This window comes from Salmo salar, chromosome ssa19, assembly GCF_905237065.1.
Source record: "Salmo salar chromosome ssa19, Ssal_v3.1, whole genome shotgun sequence".
Classification (NCBI taxonomy): Eukaryota; Metazoa; Chordata; class Actinopteri; order Salmoniformes; family Salmonidae; genus Salmo; species Salmo salar.
In genome coordinates this window covers 4,540,793-4,568,734 of record NC_059460.1, presented here as the reverse complement: position 1 = coordinate 4,568,734, position 27,942 = coordinate 4,540,793, and the positions used below count along the sequence as shown (strand labels likewise).

The 27,942-nt window shown below is 43.9% G+C and overlaps 1 protein-coding gene across 1 annotated transcript in view; it reads right to left on the bottom strand.

Annotated features, from left to right (window-relative positions):
- Nucleotides 1-8,800: 8,800 nt before the first annotated feature.
- Nucleotides 8,801-27,942, bottom strand: part of LOC106578335 (calpain-15) — a 68,471-nt gene continuing 49,329 nt past the window's right edge. The window contains 7 exon segments of the mRNA XM_045701996.1: nt 8,801-9,586; nt 14,131-14,309; nt 14,626-14,789; nt 17,718-17,950; nt 18,056-18,217; nt 24,323-24,475; nt 24,753-24,878. Coding sequence (XP_045557952.1) covers nt 9,409-9,586; nt 14,131-14,309; nt 14,626-14,789; nt 17,718-17,950; nt 18,056-18,217; nt 24,323-24,475; nt 24,753-24,878 — 1,195 coding nt within the window. The 3' untranslated portion in view covers nt 8,801-9,408.

The following is a 27,942-nucleotide window of genomic DNA, read 5'->3' as shown; positions in this document are numbered from 1 at the left end:
GCAAAAAGGTCAAAACCAGATCAGAGTCTAGGAGGTACAGAGTGGCAGACAGGCTCGTGGTCAAGGCAGCCAGAATGGTCAGGCAGGCGGGTACAAAGTCCAGAAACAGGCAAGGGTCAAAACCGGGAGGACTAGAAAAAAGAGAATGCAAAAAGCAGGAGAACGGGAAAAATGCTGGTTGACTTGGAAACATACAAGACGAACTGGCACAAAGAGACAGGAAACACAGGGATAAATACACAGGGGAAAACAAGCGACACCTGGAGGGGGTGGAGACAATAACAGGAACAGGTGAAACAGATCAGGGCGTGACAGTACCCCCCCAGGGACACCACCTGGCATCCTACCTGGGCGCATACCTGGCTGAACGGGGTGTCAGAGGTGGAAATCGGTGATGAGGGCGGCGCCAAGATGTCTTTAGCAGGAACCCAGCACCTCTTCTCCGGGCCAAAACCCTCCCAGTCAACCAGGTACTGGAAATCCCTACCTCATGGTCGAACCTTCAGGAGGCGTCTCACCGTATACGCTGGCTGGCCACCGATAAGACAGAAGACAGGACAGTGAGGACACAGGCTTAATCCTAGACACATGGAAGGTAGGGTGAATACTGAGGATACAGGGTAACACAAGACGGACAGCAGTGGAACTCAGGACTCTGGAGATGGGAAAAGGACCAATGAACCGGGGAGACAGCTTGCGGGACTCTACCCGAAGGGGCAGATCCCGAGGGGAAAGCCATACCCTTTGCCCAATGCGGTAGCGGGGAGCAGGGGTCCGGCGACGGTCCGCTTGTCGACGATACCTGGAGTTGGTCTTCAGAATAGCCGCCCTGGCTCTTCTCCAGGTACTTCGACAGCGGCGGACAAACATCTGGGCCGAAGGAAATGGTAAAGTTGAATATGGTAAACAGGAGGGTCGGTCAGGCCTGCCTTGAGTTGAGGCGCTTGGCTGGATGGAGATATTCCAAGTTTTTATGGTCGGTCCAGACCAGGAATGGCTGTTCTGCTCCTTCCAGCCAGTGACTCCACTCCTCCAACACCATCTTCACCGCCAGGAGTTCTCAGTTGCCAACATCGTAGTTCCTCTCAGCAGGATTGAGACGATGGGACAGGAAGGCACAGGGATGAAGCTTCTGGTCCTGGGCAGATCGCTGGGACAGGATGGCCCCCACTCCAACATCTGAAGCATCCACTTCCACCACAAATTGATGCGAGGGCTCCGGATGGATGAGGATGGGTGCTGTTGTGAACCGATGCTTCAGGTCCACAAAGGCTTTGTCGACAGCTGGAGACCATTTGAACGGTACCTTGGGGGAGGTGAGTGCCGAGAGGGGGGCCGCCAGGGTGCTGTAATCCCGAATGAAACGGCGGTAGAAGTTTGCAAACCCAAGAAACCATTGCAGCTTTTGTAGCCAGGAAAATCCCAACATAACCAGAACATGGGGAGATGCAATGAGGAGGAACTGTATGGTCTCACTGTGGTTACCAGAAACCCGTAATTGAACGGGCACAGCACTATGGGCGACTTCCCCTATAGAGCGGCCGTCCAATGCCCCAGCATCCATGGGCACAGAGAGAGGCTGAGTGAGAATACCAAGCTCCGAAGCTATCGTGGCATCCATAAGACATTCATCAGCCCCAGAGTCAATGAGCACTCGGAGAGACTTAGATTGGTCTCCCAACTGCACGAGCAAAAAGGGGCTAAAAAAAATGAAGTAACTAAAAGGTGTTGGGAGCTTGCAGCACAACATACCTATAATACATTCAGCACAGGCCAAGAGGCTTCAGGCATTCTTTATGGACGGCTGTGAGAAGTTTTACACTTCTAGTTGGATTACTAGGTCATTATAGGTCATGCTCTCTCTCCCAGTCTGACTCACCATAGTACTGGTACCCACTAGAGACAAGGGTTTCCTAATAGGGCAGGTAGCTATAAAATGTCCTGCCCCTCCACAGTACAGACAACAGTTTTTATTCATCCTCCGTGAGCGCTCCCAAACTGATAGCCTAGTTCTTCCCAACTGCATAGGCTCAGGAGTATCCGACTCACCCGTCGTAGATTCACGAGAGAGCACGGGTGACTTCGACTCCTCTCGGAAGGGCTGCCTTCGGAAACTTCCGGATTCCATAGGAGCTGAATGCGCCATATCAGGTGCACGAGTGTGCCCGAGACCAGACCTCCTCTCACTCTTGCGTTCCCTTATGGGTCCATTAATTTTAATGGTTAAGGCGATAAGAGAATCGATGTCTCCCGGCAGTTCCCAAGCAGCTAGCTCATCCTTTACCTCCTCAGATAATCCGTGCAGAAAAGTATTGAAAAGAGACTCCGGATTCCAGGCACTCTCGGTGGCCAACGTGTGAAAGTCCACCGCGTAGTCTGCCACACTATGGGAGTTTTGACGTAAGTCAAGCAGTTTGCTGGCCGCCTTTCTCCCGGATAATGGAGACTCAAAAACTTTTCTCACCTCTGCCATGAATTCCTCCAAATGACCGCAAATGGCAGATTGTTGTTCCCAAACTACCGTAGCCCAGGAGAGCACCCTTCCCGACATTAGTGTAATTATATATGCTATTTTCATTCGTCTGAAGAAAACAAAGATGGCTGTAGCTCAAAAATAAGCGAGCACTGAGAAAGAAAATCCCGGCAGGTACCAGGATTCCCTGAATATCAGGATTCCATGAATATCGCTCTGGAGGAGGTAAGCGGGGTTCACGGGGAGTCGGGATAGGCTGAACAAACACCACAGAGAGGGAAAAAAATTACTGGGTGATTGGGGTTTTTCAGAGGTGGCAGACTGTCTCTGAGCTAACTCCCTGATTTTCTCCATAATAGCCTTTAACCCATGGTCATGGCGTTCCGTCAAGGAACTGAGCCCTTCCAAAAGGCCCTGTAGCAACTCCTGATGTCTCCTAATGGTGGCTCCCTGCAGAGAGACAGCGTGGCGGAGCTGGTCCAAGTCTGCTGGTCTGTCATGGCCAGTTCGTACTATCATGACACAAGGCGAGAACCAGATGCAGACACAGGAGGCAGATGGTTGGAGTCTTACCATGTTTAATAATCCAAAGGGGTAGGCAAGAGAATGGTCGTGGACAGGCAAAAAGGTCAAAACCAGATCAGAGTCTAGGAGGTACAGAGTGGCAGAGAGGCTCGTGGTTAAGGCAGCCAGAATGGTCAGGCAGGCGGATACAAAGTCCAAAAACAGGCAAGGGTCAAAACCGGGAGGACTAGAAAAAAGAGAATGCAAAAAGCAGGAGAACGGGAAAAATGCTGGTTGACTTGGAAACATACAAGATGAACTGGAACAGAGAGACAGGAAACATAGGGATAAATACACAGGGGAAAATAAGCGACATCTGGAGGGGGTGAAGACAATAACAGGAACAGGTGAAACAGATCAGGGCGTGACAGAAAAATTTCCACCCTGAAAAAACCTTGGTCCTATCTTTAATTGAGCCAAATTGAAATAACTACAGTATATAAGTATTTTTCATATCTACAGGGCACAACGAGAGCAAAGCATATTACATTTCCCACAATAAGTTTTATTTCTCAAGAGACTCTGACCACGAAGTTGGTACCATAGTCTAAAATCACTACAGACAGGCTGTCCATTCTAAATCACCAAACACATTACTGTACTGAACCACTATGCAGACAAATTATAACAATGCTGGTAAACTTGTAAACCAACCAAAATGTACAATACCTTGTCAGGTCTGTTTCAGAGGAATGTGGTCTAGACTTTTCTTCTTCACTTGGTCTCCTTCTAGTCTCTTCCTCACTCGAGACTTCCCAGTGAGGGATGGTGAGGGTGAATGACAGCTCCTCAGGTTAGGTGGTGGTTGTGCAACGATACCACCAAACAGTGGGGCCGGTAGTGAAAACCTATTCCCCTCCGAGCTGGGCTGGGGGCAAGGCAAAGCGCTGAAGCCTGAGCTTTGAGGTTCAATGATAAACAGGGGCGGAGGTTGGGAGGGGTAGACGGTAAGAGGGTTGTTAGGGGGTTAAGTGGTTTGGGAAGGAGTTCTGGGTGACATATGACCTCATGTTCATGGATGTCAAGGCACATTCCTCTGCCCCAGCCTCACATGCTGAGGTGCTTTCTAGTGGACAAAGGAAGAAGAGTAGGGCAGCTGATTCTGAAGAGCAAAGTGCACATATCTTCGAACTGTGGCCAGTAAAAACAGAGAATAATATTGACATATTATGCTATATGCTATAAACGTACTGTAGCCAATTGTACAATGCATGCAGACATGTTGACTACCTGTACTCTCTGACTGAACAGTAGAGGAGTTAGAAGAGAAAGCAGGTACATAAGTAGAGGACATATTAACAAACTAACAGTTGTATTTTTTAAAATAGTTTTTATTTATTTGGTCCATCGGAACCTGAGATGAAAAATTAAACATATATCTTTCTTTATTTTTTTATATAGATTTCTCCCCAAAATCAATAAAATACTCTATACAGTATATAACATTCCTGCCCAAATAAGAAGAGTTCCATTTTTTGTTACAGCAATATGTTGGATTAAAACGGTTGGTTCACTGTATCAGTTGGGGTGGATTATAGCATTGAAGTCTGTACAGTTTACAAAGAAAGAACCAGATAGATAGACAGAGACTGTGAATAGTCAAAGGGTCGGGATTTCCACATAGTCCACACCACTGACCATAGCCTATAGAAAACATCAGGGTCACCCCTTCTGCAAGGAAGAGTCACTACCACCACAACTCAACACAAGGTGAATAGAACGATCGAATGGAACAACACAGAGACAGAGAGAGAAAAAGTGAGAGAACATGAACAATAAAAACATTTATCAACAACAAAAACATGTAAGCACACAACATGTAAAGTGAAGTAACAGAGCCTCATGACGCTGACATTTGAGGTGCCTTTGATTTCAGGTATTTTTCAGTGCAGGTTTCAGTTTCTGACAAAAGCCAGTCCCACTCGGCTAAAATATATAAACATTCATTTTTCTGTCACCTATCAATCAATCAATGGCTGTACTCATCATATCCACAGATTACACACTCATACATGTACAGTATGCATCACATCTTACTTGCAGACGTTTTACATTTGCGATACAGCAGGTTCTCTTGTGCTTTGATCAAATCCTTTTTACTATAATAAATTAACACACAGAATGGAAATCTACTTGGCTGAAAACAGAGAGCAAACCGACATTCTCCTGAAAGTGTTCTGGTACATGTTAGAATTTGACTAAAACAGTGGACTACTTGAACTATATTATGGTCATAATGCCTACAGTACTGACACTGTCATGAGTATGCTATTGAGGCAACTAGTTGGCTATGCAACAAGTTAGAAGTAGTTTTATTGCACGAGACAGCATGTATCATGATGACATTGTCAGGCTATTTATTTGCCATGACTGGTGTCAAAACAGCCATATTATTAAATCATCGTGAACACTTGGTCAGCTCAAGATCGTATTCCATAATTCCATTATTTCCTGGGACATTACATTCGAACACATGCAAAGTTTATAGAAATCGTTCCCCCCCCGAGTTTAAGAATTTATCCTCTGTCAACTCTGGCAGGAGAAGGAACAAATTGTTTCAGCTTTGTTTCAGCTTAACATTTGGGATTTGTGTTGTGAAGTCTGATAGGCTGGTTAAACCAGACTGAACACTGTACAGTGTCAAACAGGCTAGAAGTGTGATGGCTACGGCGTAAAACATGAATAATAGTTGTGACATCACAGTCTCACATCCCTCACTGCTCCCTGTGCATCCTGGGAACTATGGCACACAACGCACCAAGATTGCCGGAGAGGGAAGAAAACACTACATTCCGCCATTGCATCACAATTTTGCAGGGCCCTCTTCAGTGTATGTGTGTGTGAGAGAGAGAGAGAGAGAAAGTGTGCGTCTGTGCTTGTGTGTGTGTGTGTGCATGTCCAATAAAACATCTAATTTGTTATTAAAAAGCAGAATTTGTTCTCTAATGTGTTGGCGCGTCTCTTAGGGACAGCAGTGCAGATGCTCTGTTTTTGGAGGTTGACGCACCAACCTAACTAAATGCTCCTCCAACGCTAAAACAAACTCACTTGCTCTTCAAGATCCTGTTCATTAGAACGGGCAATGAAAAACGGAAATTAACGTCTAGGTAGTCCCTCCCCGTTTCAGTCCATTTTCTTCCATCTGATGCCTAATAAATATGTACTAAACTAAACTCACTGTCCAAACAATCATGGCTTCCCCAAGTACTCCCTTAGTTAGTCTGTCTTCTTAAAATGGAGACTACTAACAATTCAGGAAGACCTACAATGGAGACTTTATTATGACAATGATCCATTGACCTCCACAGTTGTATTTTCCCAGCACGACTTTAACTAGCTTTGTGTATCTGAAGAGTTGATGTTAATGCTGGAGCGAGACTTGATGTACATGTGCCAAATGTGAGCAGACAGGCTGACTGAATGTGCAAAGTCAATCAACCTCAGGGAGACAGAGCAGGTGATTGGAACATTTTTCTTGCCTCCTTCGACATTGATTGCTTAACTGAGGGAGAAAATAAGACAAGGAAGAAAGAGAGAAAATAGAGGCTAAGAGGTTACATTTCCTCTTTTTCACCACACCCAGATAGACTCAATTTGCTGATCTGTACCATAAGCTCTTTCTCTACCTCTCTTCCCTTGTACTCAAAACAAACAGCTAACATGGATGAAAAGCAGCTACCTTCCCAAACCTGTCGCCTCATCCGGAGTGACGGATAGCATGGATAATGAACAACAGTATGTTGAGTTAAAATAGCGAGGTCTAACAACTTGAAGATTCCAGCTATGCTATATGAAACACATTGATTTTACATTTTACAGAATCAAAGTCCAGCTTTTATATGAAGTGGATAGGATTTGCCTTGCATTTGAGAAATAATAACGCAGCATTTCAACAGCAGAGAAACTGGGGAGGGCTTGGACAGATGACCGTCAGACAGACAGACTGACGGGAAACAGAGAGATGGGACACTAGATGGCTTGTTAAACAATTCAAGCACACATACAAAATACAGACCAAAGAATGCTGATAAAAATAAAAATAAAAAAAGAGACTGGCAACGACAACATGGCTTCTAAAAAATATAAATGATTGTGGTAAAATTGGTAGTCGGGTTTGGCTCACGTAGTACCAGAGTGTAGAATAGAGGATCAGAATTGTACCCCCTCCCCATCCTGTTGATAGTTGACAGCTCCACAGGTGCAGGGTGCAGGAGGCAGGACAGGAGCCTGGGGGAGAGAGCACTTAACCCCCTCCCTCCCTCCCTCCCTCACCAAACCTCACACAGCAGAGCCTATTGGGAGTAGGACAACGTTTCCCCTAGGCCTAGACGCTGATCTAAGGTACATTTTTGCAGTTCTTCCGCCAATGGTAAAGGTTAGGCTATAAGGAGGGGAATCTGATCCTAGATCAGCTCAAGGCAACTTCTACCTTGAGTATGGTGAGTTGGGTCCATAGACCAAGAACAGTGAGTTCAGGTGGTCAGGTCGCGTAGCGGATTGGCTCAATGGGGGAACAGCCCCAAGGTGGCTCAGTAGTTACAGCACTCCACCCTGACCTCTGAATGACCTTTAACCTTTGAGATGCGGGGTCAACAGTCAGTCTTCCTCGGCATTCGTTGACATCTGTTGGGGGGTTAGGGAAGGAACAGGCGCAGTTCTGTTCTGATTAGGGTGTCTGTCTGTGTAATATACAGTTGAAGTCAGAAATTTACATACACTTAGGTTGGAATCAAAAAACTCGTTTTTTCAACCACTCCTCAAATTTCTTGTTAACAAACTATAGTTTTGGCAAGTCGGTTAGGACATCTTTGTGCATGGAACAAGTAATTTTTCCAACAATTGTTACAGACCGATTATTTCACTTATAATTCATTGTATCACAATTCCAGTGGGTCAGAAGTTTACATACACTAAGTTGACTGTGCCTTTAAACAGCTTGACATTGTCATGGCTTTAGAAGCATCTGATAGGCTAATTGACGTCATTTGAGTCAATTGGAGGTGTACCTATGGATGTATTTCAAGGCCTACCTTCAAACTCAGTGCCTCTTTGCTTGACATCATGGGAAAATCAAAAGAAATCGGCCAAGACTACGGTTTGCAACTTTTAGGAAAAATGTCCTCTGGTCTGATGAAACAAAAATAGAACTGTTTGGCCATAATGACCATCGTCATGTTTGGAGGAAAAAGAGGGAGGCTTGCAAGCCGAAGAACACCATCCCAAACATGTGAAGCACGGGGGTGGCAGCATCATATTGTGGGGGTGCTTTGCTGCAGGAGGGACTGGTGCACTTCACAAAATAGATGGCATCATGAGGGAGGAAAATTATGTGGATATATTGAAGCAACAGCTCAAGACATCAGTCAGGAAGTTAAAGCTTGGTCGCAAATGGGTCTTCCAAATGGACAATGACCCCAAGCATACTTCCAAAGATGTGGCAAAATGTCTTAAGGACAACAAAGTCAAGGTATTGAAGTGGCCATCACAAAGCCCTGACCTCAATCCTATAGAAAATGTGTGGGCAGAACTGAAAAAGCGTTTGCGAGCAAGGAGGCCTACAAACCTGACTCAGTTACATCAGCTCTGTCAGGAGGAATGGGCCAAAATTCCCCCAACTTATTGTGGGAAGCTTGTGGAAGGCTAGACAAAACATTTGACCCAAGTTAAACAATTTAAAGACAATGCTACCAAATACTAATTGAATGTATGTAAACTTCTGACCCACTGGGAAGGTGAAATAAAAGCTGAAATAAATAATTCTCTCAACTATTATTCTGACATTTCACATTCTTAAAATAAAGTGGTGATCCTAACTGACCTAAGACAGGGAATTTTTACTAGGATTAAATGTCAGGAATTGTGAAAAACTGAGTTTAAATGTATTTGGCTAAGGTGTATGTAAACTTCCGACTTCAACTGTAACTGGTCCATTGTCAGACATACAGTACAGCATTGTAGTTGACAAGGCTAGATAATTCTTCATTGTTGGTTGGAGGTTGAAGGATCTCAGGCTCAGGACCCCTCTAGTCACCCTGAAATGCTGATTTAACCTGGGAGGTGTCCCTCATCACATCCAAAATGGCACATCAATCCACCCCCTTCTCCTAATTCCCAACTGGATCCAGGTGCGTTTGGCAGGATTGAGTCCTCATCCTTCAGGGATCGAGGAATTAGAGGAAAAGGTGGAGGAGGAAATCCTCCTGTACTCTGTCCAGTCATCCTCCCCATGCATGTCTCCACAATTACCCCCTCTCTCCAAAAGTTATGTGTGTATTTCAGCTTGATACAGCCCCCTCTTTCCGCACGTATGTGTTCACGTACGCGTGTGTGTCATTAGCTTGTGTATGTGTGTGTGAGGGGGGGGGCCGTGGTCATAGGGGTCGTGGCCGGTGCAGGCCGTCAATGTCGGGGGTGAGCTGGGGGCTGTGGTTGGCCTTGGTGGGGGTCCAGTCCCCTAGTGAGGCCTGTGCGGCCTTGCGGTGGGCCAGCCGGTGGGTGATAGAGAAGCCTGCGTTGCCCTCCAACTGGGATAGCACCACCAGCACCTGCCTGCAGGGGGAGACACAGTCAGAAAACACTGTCAGGAAACATTGTCATGCATGGCCATGCACCGTCCTCAACAGAAAGATGTGGTATATGAATAGTGGAGAATATGACCGGGAGAGAACATTGCCAGAAAACATTGTAATCATTCCGTGAACAGTGAGGTGGTATATAACGAAGTATGGATTCTAAAAATGTATTTCTAGGCAATGTAGAAAACTATAGCCTATTCATATTTAGGAGGTACAGTTCTTTGGAAAGATAACTGCCTCGTGCTTCTCCGCCCATGCATAGCCAGCCTACTCTATTTCATTGAGACTACACATATACTAGGCGTACTTGATGTCACACGCCCAACTAAGAGAGGAGAGGTAGGCTACTTAACTTGAAGCAGTGAATTCTGGGTGTGTGAATGTGACAAAAATGTGCTTTTAATACAATAGGTACAGTGAGGGAAAAAAGTATTTGATCCCTTGCTGATTTCATACGTTTGCCCACTGACAAAGAAATGATCAGTCTATAATTTTAATGGTAGGTTTATTTGAACAGTGAGAGACAGAATAACAACAACAAAAAATCCAGAAAAACGCATGTCAAAAATGTTATAAATTGATTTGCATTTTATTGAGGGAAATAAGTATTTGACTCTCTCTCAATCAGAAAGATTTCTGGCTCCCAGGTGTCTTTTATACAGGTAACGAACTGAGATTAGGAGCACTCCTAATTAGGAGCACTTAGGGAGTGCTCCTAATCTCAGTTTGTTACCTGTATAAAAGACACCTGTCAACAGAAGCAATCAATCAATCAGATTCCAAACTCTCCACCATGGCCAAGACCAAAGAGCTCTCCAAGGATGTCAGGGACAAGATTGTAGACCTACACAAGGCTGGAATGGACTACAAGACCATCGCCAAGCAGCTTGGTGAGAAGGTGACAACAGTTGGTGCGATTATTCGCAAATGGAAGAAACTCAAAAGAACTGTCAATCTCCCTCGGCCTGGGGCTCCATGCAAGATCTCACCTCGTGGAGTTGCAATGATCATGAGAATGGTGAGGAATCAGCCCAGAACTACACGGGAGGATCTTGTCAATGATCTCAAGGCAGCTGGGACCATAGTCACCAAGAAAACAATTGGTAACACACTACGCCGTGAAGGACTGAAATCCTGCAGCGCCCGCAAGGTCCCCCTGCTCAAGAAAGCACATATACATGCCCGTTTGAAGCTAATGAACATCTGAATGATTCAGAGGACAACTGGGTGAAAGTGTTGTGGTCAGATGAGACCAAAATAGAGCTCTTTGGCATCAACTCAACTCGCCGTGTTTGGAGGAGGAGGAATGCTGCCTATGACCCCAAGAACACCATCTCCACCGTCAAACATGGAGGTGGAAACATTATGCTTTGGGGGTGTTTTTCTGCTAAGGGGACAGGACAACTTCACTGCATCAAAGGGACAATGGACGGGACCATGTACCGCCAAATCTTGGGTGAGAACCTCTTTCCCTCAGCCAGGGTATTGAAAATGGGTCGTGGATGGGTATTCCAGCATGACAATGACCCAAAACACACGGCCAAGGCAACAAAGGAGTGGCTCAAGAAGAAGCACATTAAGGTCCTGGAGTGGCATAGCCAGTCTCCAGACCTTAATCCCATAGAAAATCTGTGGAGGGAGCTGAAGGTTCGAGTTGCCAAACGTCAGCCTCGAAACCTTAATGACTTGGAGAAGATCTGCAAAGAGGAGTGGGACAAAATCCCTCCTGAGATGTGTGCAAACCTGGTGGCCAACTACAAGAAACGTCTGACCTCTGTGATTGCCAACAAGGGTTTTGCCACCAAGTACTAAGTCATGTTTTGCAGAGGGGTCAAATACTTATTTCCCTCATTAAAATGCAAATCATTTTATAACATTTTTGACATGCGTTTTTCTGGATTTTTTTGTTGTTATTCTGTCTCTCACTGTTCAAATAAAACTACCATTGAAATTATAGACTGATCATTTCTTTGTCAGTGGCAAACGTACAAAATCAGCAGGGGGTCAAATACTTTTTTCCCTCACTGTAGGCTAATGCATACAAAGCAGAAAGATGACTGTTACCAAATAATCTGCAGGACAACTCAAATATTTTCATCTCAAAATTGTCTGATCTGACCGCCCGCTCCCAACCGCACCGTGAACAATGCCGACAACACCGCAATGATCTCTGTCGGGAAAGAAGGTCTACCTGGGGCCTCATTTATAACCATACATTTAACACTAAATATCCGCGTGCACCATTTCTGAAAACACTGCACACGCACAAAAATATCAGATTTATAAACTTGGCGAACCCCATACAGTACATACCCCATGTACCCATTATGAATTAGACCTGCATGCGTGAACGGGCATTAGAACTCCGCCTGAAAACGCCCATCATTCACCTTTTATGGTGTATAGTCTGAAAGTATTGGAATTAGACCAAGACAGTATCTAAAGGAAATAGCAATGGAAAACTTGATCAAATGTCTTTGGAGGTCATGGCAGAATGTTTTATTTTGTAGTGACCGTTTCTGAAAGACAAAAACAATTGCAAATTGTTGTGGACCTGTAAACAGATTGTTTGAATGTTTTGCATCCACTTTTTCCCGAACCTTAATATCCTTCACTGCCCGCGAATTCTGAAACATTGTCTACTCGAAAAAAAATGAAACCTACAGTAGACCTACTTACAGTGGTAGCCTACACACTTCAATGAAAAATATCAACTGTCTGTTCACCTGCTAAATTCTACTGTATGTTATAAACTGTGCTCCCTGTCGGATGCATAGAGCAAAAACTTGAAAATATAATAGCCTAACTAATAGTACCAATTAATTGAGAGATGCGCATGGTAATTTGGTGTATGGCTACTATGGGAATATAAACTCATGGCCAGAATAGTACTCATATGTAGCCTATAAACTGCGCTTAGGATCAGATCGCATAGAGCAAAATAGACTACTTGATATAGCTTATCTATTTACTACTGTGAAGTGGGTCAATTGAGAGATGGGACGAATGGCAACCTATCCTAACTTGTTGTAGGCCTATAGGCTATTTTGCGAATAGCCTATGAAACCATCACAGTCCGAAAAGGTGAGGAATTTATTCTGCAATGATCATGGAAATAAAATAAATAATAGGAAATATGCCTATTTCAAATTATTTTAGAATGCAAAGATAAATCGATTTGCTTTTCTCAATAATGACGAATGATTGAATCTTGTAATTTAGCTAGTCCTACCTGTTCTTTTGTTATGAATAAGAGTGTCATCATATATTCCCCATTTACACAAGGACACTTTTTTTTGCCTTCTTGCAATGCAATACTTCAACCAGTAGAAACGGCGTACGCATAGTCTAAAGTTTGCGGGAGGATAAACACATTCTCACGTCAAGTTAGTTTTTTATAAATGCCAACTTTTGTGTGAAAACTGGTGCACGCATGTTTTGGGGACGCTTCTGATTTCATTGATCCTTTTCATATTTCAGATAGGCCTAGTTTGGGTGAGTTAAAATTATATACTTCAGTGGTGATACTGGCTATATGTCTAAAGATGGCAAGCTGTAACATTGCACAACCTTCAATACTTATGGGATGAAGATGTAACATTCTGGCGAATGAATTGCGATATTTGTGAGGAAGAAAAAGGCTACAGACAGATCATGCTTTCCATCCGATCCTGCAACCTCCGCTGCATAGGCCTACTGGTATATGATCCTGTTTGCTCTGGACTGACAATGTGACATGACATTCCTTGTTGAAATTGACTGCTAACATCAATGACTTTCTGCTCAAAATGCAGGTGTAAAACGCAGTTATTTTTCTCTATCTTGCGTTTTGAAAATGCTTTACCGTTTATGGCTGCTACATTTGGGCAGCGATTTCATGCGCGTGCTCGCCCTTCGTACATGTGCGGGGGTCGCAAGCTTTGAACCACTCCTTTTTGGGGGTTGCGGGTCAGAAAGTGTGAAAACCACTGAGCTAGTGACCAGATTGCAGATTTGCTGTACAGCTATAGGATCAGATGCAGTGCAAACATCACATTTTAGGGAGAGAGGATTGCCATAAATGAATATGCAGCTCCAAAAATTGTTTGGTGATCAAGAATATGAACTGTTTACTTTGCTAGTTCACCAGCCATGGGCCATCAAGCAACAATTACTAGCCTAGGCCTACTGATCTTTTGGTATGTCAAAATTGCTTGAAATTGATCATTTACTTATGATGCTTGCATTTTTAATTTGTTGTTAAAATGTATTATTATATAATCAAAATGTGATGTAGACAAAATAATGAAAAGGGCCGTCTGGTAGCCTCAATACATTGACAAAGATTTGTAGTTGAATAAGTCATTGCCTGTAGCCAATAGTTTTTTTTAACTTGACTTGAAAAAAACTTGTGACTTGAGACTTGCTTGTGACTCGAAAAATAGTGACTTGGTCCCACCTCTGCCTACTAGCACCTGTGTAAGCTTACATTCTAAAAATGCCTATATAAACAATGTACTGTGTGGTGTACAGTAGTACCTGTGTAGAGGCGGTACACTGTCGATGGTCTTGAGGCTGCCGCGGGTGGACACTACATTGAAGCTGTCTGTACAGTCACATGACACGTGGAGGTAGTACTTGGGGTGGCGGTTCTCCACCACCACGATCAGTCCCGCCCAGCCGTGGGTCAGGTAGTAACACGTCATGCCCTCGCGACCCTGCAGAGACATACAGAGACAGACACACAAAAAAATGCAGACAGACAGAAACAAAGATACGGACAGAAACACAAACAGACAGACACAAATACATTGTAAATAGTACATACATAAGATGCCATTTGACTTCCACATATGCCTGTGACACAGTCTCTCTCTATTCAATCTACCTACTATGTTTAGGTAATGCCTGTTTCTGATTTCTATAACTGGATGTGTTTCGTCTCCAGTAGTGAAATGCTCTCTTTGCCGTCGCTGTGCGAGTGTGTGTCTGTTACAGAGTATGTGTATGTGGTGTACGCTACTCCCTCCTCACCTCGTGTCTCTCTCCCTTGTTCTCGGTCAGTAGGATGATGGCGTCGGCCAGCGTGGTAGCGGTAGCCTCCACCTGCTCCACCATCACCTGACGGGAGCTGTAGATGGCCAGAATGTACCCTGGGAAGTCTTGGCTGGGACGCTGTGCACTTGTGGGGCTCGACACTAAAAGAAGACAAGAGAAGATTCCATTTTGTTTCCATTGTGATTGGCTAGGTTCAATCCACAAGCTAGCAGGTTAACTAAAGGTGTAGGCATTAGCACTTATGGAATTGACAACATAGCTAGTTTTTGACAATACATGGTCCTTGGGAGTCTATAATAGATGAATAGTCCATAGGCATATTCTCCCTATTGAATGCTTTGCCGGTTCGGAATGTCTTTGTTGTTTTTGAATATGTGTGTGTGAATGTTTGTGTATGTGAACATGGAAATGTATACGAGAACACAAACTTGTGTGTGTGTGTTAGCTTGTGTGAACCTAGTGTGGGCAGTACTCCTCCACCATCCATTCATGCTAATCTGTAGAGGGATATACTGTATGTATGTATGTATGTATGTATGTATGTATGTATGTATGTATGTATGTATGTATGTATGTATGTATACCTGGTGTGGGCAGTACTCATCCACCATCCATTCATGCTAATCTGTAGAGGGATATACTGTATGTATGTATGTATGTATGTATGTATGTATGTATGTATGTATTGTGGAAGGACCACCAGAGGGCAGGCTGGGCTCACGGATAGTAGCCCTACAAGGCATGTGAGACAAGGTAACCAGAGTCAATTAAGCACAGCTGACGGTACTAATGAGATATTCTCTTTCCCCTACAAGAGAGAGGATGGAACCAGCAAGAGAAGGGGGGAAGATAAACTATCTCTGGAGAATGGCTACGGAGAGAGAGGTGCTATCCAAGAAGATCCATTAAGACGGTGACGAATATGTGATTGTTGTTATAGTTTGAAGATAATCGTAATGTGATCCTGTGTCATCTAAAGAAGAAGATGTATGTTGTTCCTTTGGAGATTCTCATTGACTGTGTTGGAGTGTTTGTATTGTCAGAAATCCCTCAATAGAGAACTGTGTTGAATCAAGAAAACCTACTCTGGACTAGTTTATTCCACCTTTCCGCTTTAGAGTGACACCAAATGACTTGGTCCGCTCACAGTTTGTATGTATGTATGTATGTATGTGTACCTGGTGTGGGCAGTACTCCTCCACCATCCATTCATGCTAATCTGTAGAGGGATATACTGTATGTGTGTATGTACAGTGGGGGAAAAAAGTATTTGATCCCCTGCTGATTTTGTACGCTTGCCCACTTACAAAGAAATGATCAGTCTATAATTTTAATGGTAGGTGTATTTGAACAGTGAGAGACAAAACAACAAAAAAATCCAGAAAAAACACGTCAAAAATGTTATAAAATGATTTGCATTTTAATGAGGGAAATAAGTATTCGACCCCTCTGCAAAACATGACTTAGTACTTGGTGGCAAAACCCTTGTTGGCAATCAGAGGTCAGACGTTTCTTGTAGTTGGCCACCAGGTTTGCACACATCTCAGGAGGGATTTTGTCCCACTCCTCTTTGCAGATCTTCTCCAAGTCATGAAGGTTTCGAGGCTGACATTTGGCAACTCGAACCTTCAGCTCCCTCCACAGATTTTCTATGGGATTAAGGTCTGGAGACTGGCTAGGCCACTCCAGGACCTTAATGTGCTTCTTCTTGAGCCACTCCTTTGTTGCCTTGGCCGTGTGTTTTGGGTCATTGTCATGCTGGAATACCCATCCACGACCCATTTTCAATGCCCTGGCTGAGGGAAGGAGGTTCTCACCCAAGATTTGGCGGTACATAGTCCCGTCCATCGTCCCTTTGATGCAGTGAAGTTGTCCTGTCCCCTTAGCAGAAAAACACCCCCAAAGCATAATGTTTCAACCTCCATGTTTGACGGTGGAGATGGTGTTCTTGGGGTCATAGGCAGCATTCCTCCTCCTCCAAACACAGCGAGTTGAGTTGATGCCAAAGAGCTCCATTTTGGTCTCATCTGACCACAACACTTTCACCAGTTGTCCTCAGAATCATTCAGATGTTCCTTGGCAAACTTCAGACGGGCATGTATATGTATTCTTGAGCAGGGGGACCTTGCGGGTGCTGCAGGATTTCAGTCCTTCACGGCGTAGTGTGTTACCAATTGTTTTCTTGGTGACTATGGTCCCAGCTGCCTTGAGATCATTGACAAGATCCTCCCGTGTAGTTCTGGGCTGATTCCTCACCGTTCTCATGATCATTGCAACCCCATGAGGTGAGATCTTGCATGGAGCCCCAGGCCAAGGGATATTGACAGTTCTTTTGTGTTTCTTATAATAATTGCACCAAATGTTGTCACCTTCTCACCAGGCTGCTTGGCGATGGTCTTGTAGCCCATTCCAGCCTTGTGTAGGTCTACAATCTTGTCTCTGACATCCTTGGAGAGCTCGTTGGTCTGTTCCATGGTGGAGAGTTTAGAATCTGATTGATTGATTGCTTCTGTGGATAGGTGTCTTTTTTACAGGTAACAAGAGTGTGCTCCTAATCTCAGCTCGTTACCTGTATAAAAGACACCTGGGAGCCAGAAATCTTTCTGATTGAGAGGGGGTCAAATACTTATTTCCCTCATTAAAATGCAAATCAATTTATAACATTTTTGACGTGTTTTTCTGGATTTTTTTGTTGTTGTTATTCTGTCTCTCACTGTTCAAATAAACCTACCATTAAAATTATAGACTGATCCTTTCTTTATCAGTGGGCAAATGTACAAAATCAGCAAGGTATCAAATACTTTTTTCCCCTACTGTATGTATGTCTGTACGTACAGTGGGGAAAAAAGTATTTGATCCCCTGCTGATTTTGTACGTTTGCCCACTGATAAAGAAAGGATCAGTCTATAATTTTAATGGTAGGTTTATTTGAACATATGTGTGTGAACCTAGTGTGGGCAGTACTCCTCCACCATCCATTCATGCTAATCTGTAGAGGGATATACTGTATGTATGTATGTATGTATGTATGACTGTATGTATGTATGTATGTATGTATGTGTGCGTACCTGGTGTGGGCAGCCCCACTCCGCTGAAGTTCATCTGCCAGTGGTTAAAGGCGCAGCACACCATGGCGTACTCGCCCGGCTCCAACATCACTTCACAGCCCACAAACTTCTTAACGGCCCGCTTGCTGTGGGCCAGCAGCCGGCCCAGGGTCAACTTGTTACCACTGCCAAACGATGCTCTGAACACCATGATACACAGGTCCAACAGGTGGCTGTCTGCTGTGTCCGACCGCCTAGAGGAAGGAGGGAAATAGAAATTCAGAAGTTTAAAATATGTATTTTTCATTCCAACAGGTGCCTGTCGAAAAAGAGAGAGCGAGTAGAGAGAGCGAGAGTACCTGCTGCCCTCCTGGAAGAGGGCGAACTCCAGCGCGGTCCTCTCCAGCACGGTCAGGGCAGTGACCGTAACAGGACCAAAGGCTCTGCTAGGGAAACAGCCCTGTAACCGCACCTCCTGCCAATCCGAATGGATCTTACAGATGTCCACCGAGTCAAAGTACCTGTGGGGAGAAACAAAAAAATACACTGTTATACAAGATTAGAATCTCTGACTGTGTAACAGAGTCAGTTCAATCCTGACCAGGACGTGATCTTACAACCTTATGCACACACTCGTCGCTCAAAGCCAATTGCGCTGTTGTTAATGACGCCGGAGGGGATGGCTGCCGTTTTACTGGCTCCTAACCAATTGTGCTATTTTGTGTTTTTTTCCCCCGCATTGTTTGTAACTTATTTTGTTTTGTACATAATGTTGCTGCTGCCGTGTCTTATTACCGAAAAGAGCTTCTGGACATCAGAACAGCGACAAAGATTTTTCCTTTAATGAGTCTGATGCAAAGGATATACTGTTTCTCCCGGACCAGGCCCAAATCACTCGCATGAAGAAAAGACGGAGGTACAGTGGGCGCAGATCCGGGTCCCTTGTGAGAATTCATTGGCGCGTGGGTAACCTGCGTCTACCATCCGTTCTATTGGCCAAAGTGCAATCACTGGAGAATAAACTGGATGAACTCTGTTCAAGACTATCCTGCCAACGGGACATACATTTTTTTAATATCTTAAGTTTCACAGAGTCGTGGCTGAATGACGACACGGATAATGTACAGTTGGCTGGGTTTTCCGTGCATCGGCAGGACAAAACAGCTACGTCTGGTAAGATGAGGGGTGGTGGTGTGTGTCTTTCCCTCTCTCTGGTTTCAAAGATGAAAGTAAGCGCAAGGGCACATGTGGAGAAATTTCAATCTCTTTCACCTCCTTCCCTCTTATCCCTCACTTCTTCTGGGAAAATGAAAAAGAAAAGCAGACAGATGACTGTCTAAGAGGAAAATAGGGAGAGATACCTCCTCCTCTTCTAAATCATTGTTCTCTTGTTCCTCCTGGACATCTGAAAAGATCTGATGTATGACCTGTTGGTCACTGAAACGTGCACTCATGGCTTCAGCAAAGAGAGAACTGGGGGTACTGTCATCTGCAACATCATAGCCTTTGACTGCATTCTCCATTAGTAAATAAGAAAAATGTATTTTGTCTGAAATTTTGTTTATTTTGTCTGTGAACTTGAGTCATGTGTGGGGTCATGGAGGGGAGATGCTGCACGTGCACAAGAACGTTTTAGTTTTGTCAGAGTTCAATCAGTAGCACACACAATCTCAATTTATCATTGTGTGTGTGTGTGTGTGTGTCTTTGTGGTGTGTAAATGATTTTATAACTGCCGGGTCAAAAATGACCCTAAGACAATCTTTGTACCCTGGTGGTGTACAGCTTTCATGGAAACATTAACAAAGGCAATGTTTCACTTTTTCTAATGTTGGGGTCACTCTAGGAAAAGTTGTTAAATTTCAAGTTGAAAAAATATAATTTAGGGTTTTCTCTGCTGTTAAACATAGTGGTGGGTCATTTTTTACCCTTAAGACAACACAAGGGTTAATCCTATCAGTCCCGAGAGCCCAGCAAAAACCGGGTTTTCATTTATCTGCATGTCCAGCCCTTACAGTTGAAGTCGGAAGTTTACATACACTTAGGATGGAGTCATTGAAACTCATTTTCAACCACTCCACAAATTTCTTGATAGCAAACTATAGTTTTGGCAAGTCGGTTAGGACATCTACATTGTCCATGACACGTAATTTTACCAACAATTGTTTACAGACAGATTATTTCACTTAATTCACTGTATCACAATTCCAGTGGGTTAGAAGTTTTCATTCACTAAGTTGACTGTGCCTTTTAACAGCTTGGAAAATTCCAGACAATTATGTAATGTCTTTAGAAGCTTCTGATAGGCTAATTCACATCATTTGAGTCAATTGGAGGTGTACCTGTGGATGTATTTCAAGGCCTACCTTCAAACTCAGTGCCTCTTTGCTTGACATCATGGGAAAATCAAAAGAAATCAGCCAAGACCTCAGAAAATAAATTGTAGACCTCCACAAGGTACCACGTTCATCTGTACAAACAATAGTACGCAAGTATAAACACCATGGGACCTCACAGCCATCATACCGCTCATGATGGAGACGCATTCTGTCTCTTAGAGATTAATGTACTTTTGTGCAAATCAATCCCAGAACAACAGCAAAGGACCCTGTGAAGATGCTGGAGGAAAAAAAGTGTACAAAAAGCGAGTCCTATCTCGACATAACCTGAAAGGCCGCTCAGCAAGGAAGAAGCCACTGCTCCAAAACCGCCATTAAAAAAAGCCAGACTACGGTTTGCAACTGCACACGGGGACAAAGATCGTACATCTTGGAGGAATGTCCTCTAGTCTGATGAAACAAAAATATAACTGCTTGGCCATAATGACCATTGTTATGATTGGAGGAAAAAGGGGGAGGCTTGCAAGCCGAAGAACACCATCCCAACCGTGAAGCACGGGGGTGGCAGCATCATGTTGTGGGGGTACTTTGCTGCAGGAGGGGCTGTTGCACTTCACAAAATAGATGGCATCATGAGGGAGGAAAATTTTGTGGATATATTGAAGCGACAGCACGAGACTTCAGTCAGAAAGTTAAAGCTTGGTCGCAAATGGGTCTTCCAAATGGACAATAACCCCAAGCATACTTCCAAAGTTGTGGCAAAATGGCTTAAGGACAACAAAGTCAAGGTATTGGAGTGGCCATCACAAAGCCCTGACTTCAAACCTATAGAACATGTGTGGGCAAAACTGGAAAAACGTGTGTGAGCAAGGAGGCCTACAAACCTGACTCAGTTACACCAGCTCTGTCAGGAGGAATAGGCCAAAATTCACCCAACTTATTGTGGGAAGCTTGTGGAAGGCTACCTGAAATGTTTGACACAAGTTAAACAATTTAAAGGCAATGCTACCAAGTACTAATTGAGTGTATGTAAACTTCTGACCCACTCGGAATGTGATGAAAGAAATAAAAGCTAAAATAAATAATTCTCTCTACTATTATTCTGACATTTCACATTCTTAAAATAAAGTGGTGATCCTAACTGACCTAATACAGGGACGTTTTACTTGGATTAAATGTCAGGATTTGTGAAAAACTGAGTTTAAATGCATTTGGCTAAGGTGCATGTAAACTTCCGACTTCAACTGTATATTTACCTCTCTTTTATCATACCCTCATTTGCACATGTTGTATATAGATTTTTCTACTGTATTATTGATTGTATGTTTGTTTATTCCATGTGTAACTCTGTGTTGTTGTATGTGTCAAACTGTTTTGCTTTATCTTGGCCAGGTCGCAGTTGCAAATGAGAACTTGGCCTACCTGGTTAAATAAAGGTGAAATAAAATAATAATAAAATACATTTAGCCTGACAATTAAATGTTTTATCATTTTCTTTTCATGACCAGGGCCAAGTAAAACACAAAACAATTTCACATGAACAGTTCATTGATGAGTTTTATTGACAAAGCAAATCCCTGATAAAAATGAATTTATATGAATGCTGTAAGTACAGAAACTGTTTGCTCAGTGGGAAATTATTATCCAACTAGTCAGTGACAACTGTGCAGAGTTTGGAGTTTGTGACAGCAACTATGTGTGTTTATTACAGTATTATAGAGTCTATGGAGCTAGGAACACAAGCATTTCGCTACACCCACAATAACATCTGCTAAATATGTGCATGTGACCAATAAAATTTGATTTGATTTTATGTCCTTGGATTTCCTATTATCTTCTATGTTGAAGAACCCCTTACCTTCAAATTACTTTTGTGTAGCTTGTGAGCGTCATGTTACATGTGCGTGTTCGTGAGTCTCAGCTTTTCATATATGGCTTGTAAAAGTTTCTAGCTCAAATTATTCGGACTCTACAGACTTTTTTGTAAAAAGACCCAGCCTGAGGCCCTTTGGGATCTGCCCTCGTCTCACAAACACTTATCTACCTCAGCTCCCGTTAATCACACAGACGAATGATTGGTACCAACAGACGCAGAAGAAAAAGATGAATCCAGTGGTACAATGTGTTTAAAAGGGGTTAGAAGTCCAAATTGCGCCGGTGTCGAGGTGGGACTCATTGAGTTAAACGCTGCGAGGACTTCACCTTGCTTGTCTACCATTTATTTGTCTGTCAAGTACTCTTTACCTTGCTGTATGCTGAGCAGAGTTACTGGGTTCTCTCTCTTCTTTCAGATACAGTATATAGACAGACAGACTCTAGATTCTATTGCTCATTTAATTGACGGAGAAGATGGATTTTAACAAAGACAGGCAGACAGACAGACTGCACAGAGCATTGGGCCTTGTACCCTACATTGCAACGTTCACTTAATTGACAGAAAGCAAAACAAGCTGACAGTCAGGAAGGGAGGTGCATCCTTGTTGCAATGCACTCTCAGAGTCTGATTCACAGCCTAGCATTCACTTATTGGACTGCCAGGCACTTTAAGTTTAATTCATGCTACTCAACAAGCTAGCAACCACACCAAAAAAACAAATCAACCAACCAAATAAAACAAAAACACTTGGCATTAACAAGGCAAGCAGGACAGAAGTGGGTCAGTGCCTCTCAGTTTAAGTCTTACACACTGATGATTATCTGCTGAGTCAGCTAATTAACCTGTTAGGGCTAGGGGGCAGTATTTGCACGGCTGGATAATTTTTTTTACCCGATTTAATCTGGTTACTAATCCTACCCAGTAACTAGAATATGCATATACTTATTATATATGGATAGAAAACACTCTAAAGTTTCTAAAACTGTTTGAATGGTGTCTGTGAGTATAACAGAACTCATTTGGCAGGCAAAACCCTGAGACATTTTCTGACAGGAAGTGGATACCTGATGTGTTGTATTACCTTTAAACCTATCCCATTGAAAAACACAGGGGCTGAGGAATATTTTGGCACTTCCTATTGCTTCCACTAGATGTCACCAGCCTTTACAAAGTGTTTTGAGTCTTCTGGAGGGAGATCTGACCGAACAAGAGCCATGGAACGATGATGGCCCATTAGACACCTGGCGCGCGAGTTCATGTTGGGTACCCTCGTTCCAATACGTTATAAAAGAGTATGCATTCGTCCACCTTGAATATTATTCATGTTCTGGTTAAAAAGGCCCTAATGATTTATGCTATACAACGTTTGACATGTTTGAACGAACGTAAATATATTTTTTCCCCCTCGTTCATGACGAGAAGTCCGGCTGGCTTAGATCATGTGCTAACAAGACGGAGATTTTTGGACATAAATGATGAGCTTTTTTGAACAAAACTACATTCGTTATGGACCTGTGATACCTGGAAGTGACATCTGATGAAGAGAATCAAAGGTAATGGATTATTTACATAGTATTTTCGATTTTAGATCTCCCCAACATGACGTCTAGTCTGTATCGCAACGCCGTATTTTTCTGGGCGCAGTGCTCAGATTATTGCAAAGTGTGATTTCCCAGTAAGGTTATTTTTAAATCTGGCAAGTTGATTGCGTTCAAGAGATGTAAATCTATAATTCTTTAAATGACAATATAATATTTTACCAATGTTTTCTAATTTTAATTATTTAATTTGTGGTGTTGACTTGACTGCCGGTTATTGGAGGGAAACGATTTCCTCAACATCAATGCCATAGTAAAACGCTGTTTTTGGATATAAATATGAACTTGATAGAACTAAAAATGCATGCATTGTCTAACATAATGTCCTAGGAGTGTCATCTGATGGAGATTGTAAAAGGTTAGTGCATCATTTTAGCTGGTTTTATGGTTTTGGTGACCCTGTCTTTGAATTGACAAAACATTACACACAACTCTTGTAAATGTACTGTCCTAACATACTCTAAATGTATGCTTTCGCCGTAAAACCTTTTTGAAATCGTAAAACGTGGTTAGATTAAGGAGATGTTTATCTTTCAAAGGGTGTAAAATAGTTGTATGTTTTAAAAATTAGAATTTTGACATTTATTTGGATTCAAATTTGCCGCTCTTGAAATGCACCTGCTGTTGATGGAGTGCACCACGGGGGGGATGCTAGCGTCCCACCTAGCCCATAGAGGTTAACTACCAATTAGTCAATTACTTGGCACTTGTTGGTTTTAGTGAGAGCACACCCAGTGGGTCTCCAACATCGTAGTCACCCATCCCTGAACTAGTCCTAGGTCCTTGGGTGATTGGCACATTAAGACGGGACCTACTTGATGAAGTCTCCATACTCCATCCAGAAGACGCCCTCGCTGCTGCCGTGGGCCATGAGCTCGTGGCGGAGGAGCTGCGGCCAATCAGGCCACTCGTCTGACCAGCTGCCGTTCCACGAGAAGCGACCCCACGGGTTCCTCAACCGCAGAAGTCTGAGAGGGAGAGAGAGAGCATGTCATTAGCTGAAGCAATTAAAAGGATTATTTAAAAGCAATTGGGAAGGACGGAAGGACTCTTATCAGGGTTTGATAAGGTTCTTACAACTAAATAAATAAAAATAGATAAAAACGTAAAGGATAACAATGACGGGATTTCCCGAAAAAGAAAGATACATGGCCCTTTTCAACAATAACGTATTAGCCACACCCCCTTATCACGTGTGACCAATTAGCCACACCCCGTCCCACTAATAACCCAATCAGCTCTTACCTGTAGCCCTGTACGTCCCGTACGTCCAGGATAGAGTAGGCATGGCGAGGGCGGAGGCCCAACGACTCATACACCACATCATCCACCTTCATGTTCCCTCCTCCGCATGATGCCCCCATCAGAAACCTATCCACCACACAACATAGATAGAGACGCATTAGAAGAAGTTAGAGTCCATTTCCATCACCTTAAACTTGGGGCAGTTGCCAAAGTGGACCCAGATATAAGCCTACTCTTGGACTAAAAAAGGATTCTCCCATTGAACATGCTTGTTAGTCAAGGAGTAAGCTTAATCAGGGCCCATTCAATAAGCCTCTTCATGTCTTTTCAAATGAATGATTTGTTATTGACCGAGACCAGGGATGGGCAACTCTTTAATAGGCACGCGGACCAATAAAACACCGACCGGCTTGGGGCCCATTTGTATAATAATTCGTATTTATTAGGGATCCCCATTAGCTGTTGCCAAGGCAGCACTTACTCTTCCTGGGGTGCAAACACATTAAGGCACTTACATTACATATAAAACAAAAGATAAAACAGTACATCATATAACATTATTACACCACTACATATCTACAGTACAAAATGTATAATACCACCATACAACAATATTACAATGTACGTGTGTGTAAAATGTATGTGTTAGCAGTTGTGTGCGTATGCGTGTGTCTGTACCTTTGTGTGTCTCTTCAGGTGTATTTTTTCCTGTTTTTTTATCTGATTCTACTGCTTGCATCAGTTACCTGATGTGGAATAGAGTTCCATGTAGTCATGGCTCTATGTAGTACTGTGCGCCTCCCATAGTCTGATAAAGAGACCTCTGTTGGCATTTTCTGTGGGGCATGGGTGTCCGAGCCGTGTGCTAGTAGTTTAAACAGACAGCTCGGTACATTCAGCTTGTCAACACTTCTTAAAAAAACAAGTAGTGATGAAGTCAATCTCTCTTCCACTTTGAGCCATGAGAGATTGACATGCATATCATTAATGTTAGCTCCCCGTGTACTTTTAAGGGCCAGCCGTGCTGCCCTGTTCTGAGCCAATGATCACACGACTGAACAGTAGTCCAGGTGCAACAAAACTAGGACCTGTAGGACCTGCCTTGTTGATAGTGTTGTTAAGAAGGCAGAGCAGTGCTTTATTATGGACAGACTTCTCCCTATGGACTGACTTCTCCCCATCATAGCTACTGTTGTATCAATATGTTTTGACACCAAGCAGTTTAGTCACCTCAACTTGCTCAATTTCCACATTATTCATTACAATATTTAGTTGAGGTTTAGGGTTTAGTGAATGATTTGTCCCAAATAAAATGCTTTTAGTTTTTGAAATATTTAGGACTAACTTATTCTTTCCCACCCATTGCAGTCATTTCAGTCGCTGTAGAAGCTGACGTGTAGTGTTGAGTCATTACATTTACATTTTTACATTTAAGTCATTTAGCAGACGCTCTTATCAAGAGCGACTTACAAATTGGTGGATTCACCTTATGATATCCAGTGGAACAACCACTTTACAATAGTGCATCTAAATCTTTTAGGGGGGGGGGGTTAGAAGGATTACTTTATCCTATCCTAGGTATTCCTTAAAGAGGTGGGGTTTCAGGTGTCTCCGGAAGGTGGTGATTGACTCCACTGTCCTGGCGTCGTGAGGGAGCTTGTTCCACCATTGGGGTGCCAGAGCAGCGAACAGTTTTGACTGGGCTGAGCGGGAACTGTGCTTCCTCAGAGGTAGGGAGGCGAGCAGGCCAGAGGTGGATGAACGCAGTGCCCTTGTTTGGGTGTAGGGCCTGATCAGAGCCTGAAGGTACGGAGGTGCCGTTCCCCTCACAGCTCCGTAGGCAAGCACCATGGTCTTGTAGCGGATGCCAGCTTCAACAGGAAGCCAGTGGAGAGAGTGGAGGAGCGGGGTGACGTGAGAGAACTTGGGAAGGTTGTAGGGGTTTAATGGCACAGGCAGGGAGCCCAGCCAACAGCGAGTTGCAGTAATCCAGACGGGAGATGACAAGTGCCTGGATTAGGACCTGCGCTGCTTCCTGTGTGAGGCAGGGTCGTACTCTGCGAATGTTGTAGAGCATGAACCTACAGGATCGGGTCACCGCCTTGATGTTAGTAGAGAACGACAGGGTGTTGTCCAGGGTCACTCCAAGGTTCTTAGCACTCTGGGAGGAGGACACAATGGAGTTGTCAACCGTGATGGCGAGATCATGGAACGGGCAGTCCTTCCCCGGGAGGAAGAGCAGCTCCGTCTTGCCGAGGTTCAGCTTGAGGTGGTGATCCGTCATTCACACTGATATGTCTGCCAGACATGCAGAGATGCGATTCGCCACCTGGTTATCAGAAGGGGGAAAGGAGAAGATTAATTGTGTGTCGTCTGCATAGCAATGGTAGGAGAGACCATGTGAGGATATGACAGAGCCAAGTGACTTGGTGTATAGCGAGAATAGGAGAGGGCCTAGAACAGAGCCCTGCGGGACACCAGTGGTGAGAGCACGTGGTGCGGAGACAGATTCTCGCCACGCCACCTGGTAGGAGCGACCTGTCAGGTAGGACGCAATCCAAGCGTGGGCCGCGCCGGAGATGCCCAACTCGGAGAGGGTGGAGAGGAGGATCTGATGGTTCACCGTATCAAAGGCAGCAGATAGGTCTAGGAGGATGAGAGAAGAGGAGAGAGAGTTAGCTTTAGCAGTGCGGAGAGCCTCCGTGACACAGAGAAGAGCAGTCTCAGTTGAATGACCAGTCTTGAAACCTGACTGATTTGGATCAAGAAGGTCATTCTGAGAGAGATAGCAGGAGAGCTGGCCAAGGACGGCACGCTCAAGAGTTTTGGAGAGAAAAGAAAGAAGGGATACTGGTCTGTAGTTGTTGACATCGGAGGGATCGAGTGTAGGTTTTTTCAGAAGGGGTGCAACTCTCGCTCTCTTGAAGACGGAAGGGACATAGCCAGCGGTCAAGGATGAGTTGATGAGCGAGGTGAGGTAAGGGAGAAGGTCTCCGGAAATGGTCTGGAGAAGAGAGGAGGGGATAGGGTCAAGCGGACAGGTTGTTGGGCGGCCGGCCGTCACAAGACGCGAGATTTCATCTGGAGAGAGAGGGGAGAAAGAGGTCAAAGCACAGGGTAGGGCTGTATGAGCAGGACCAGCGGTGTCGTTTGACTTAGCAAACGAGGATCGGATGTCGTCGACTTTCTT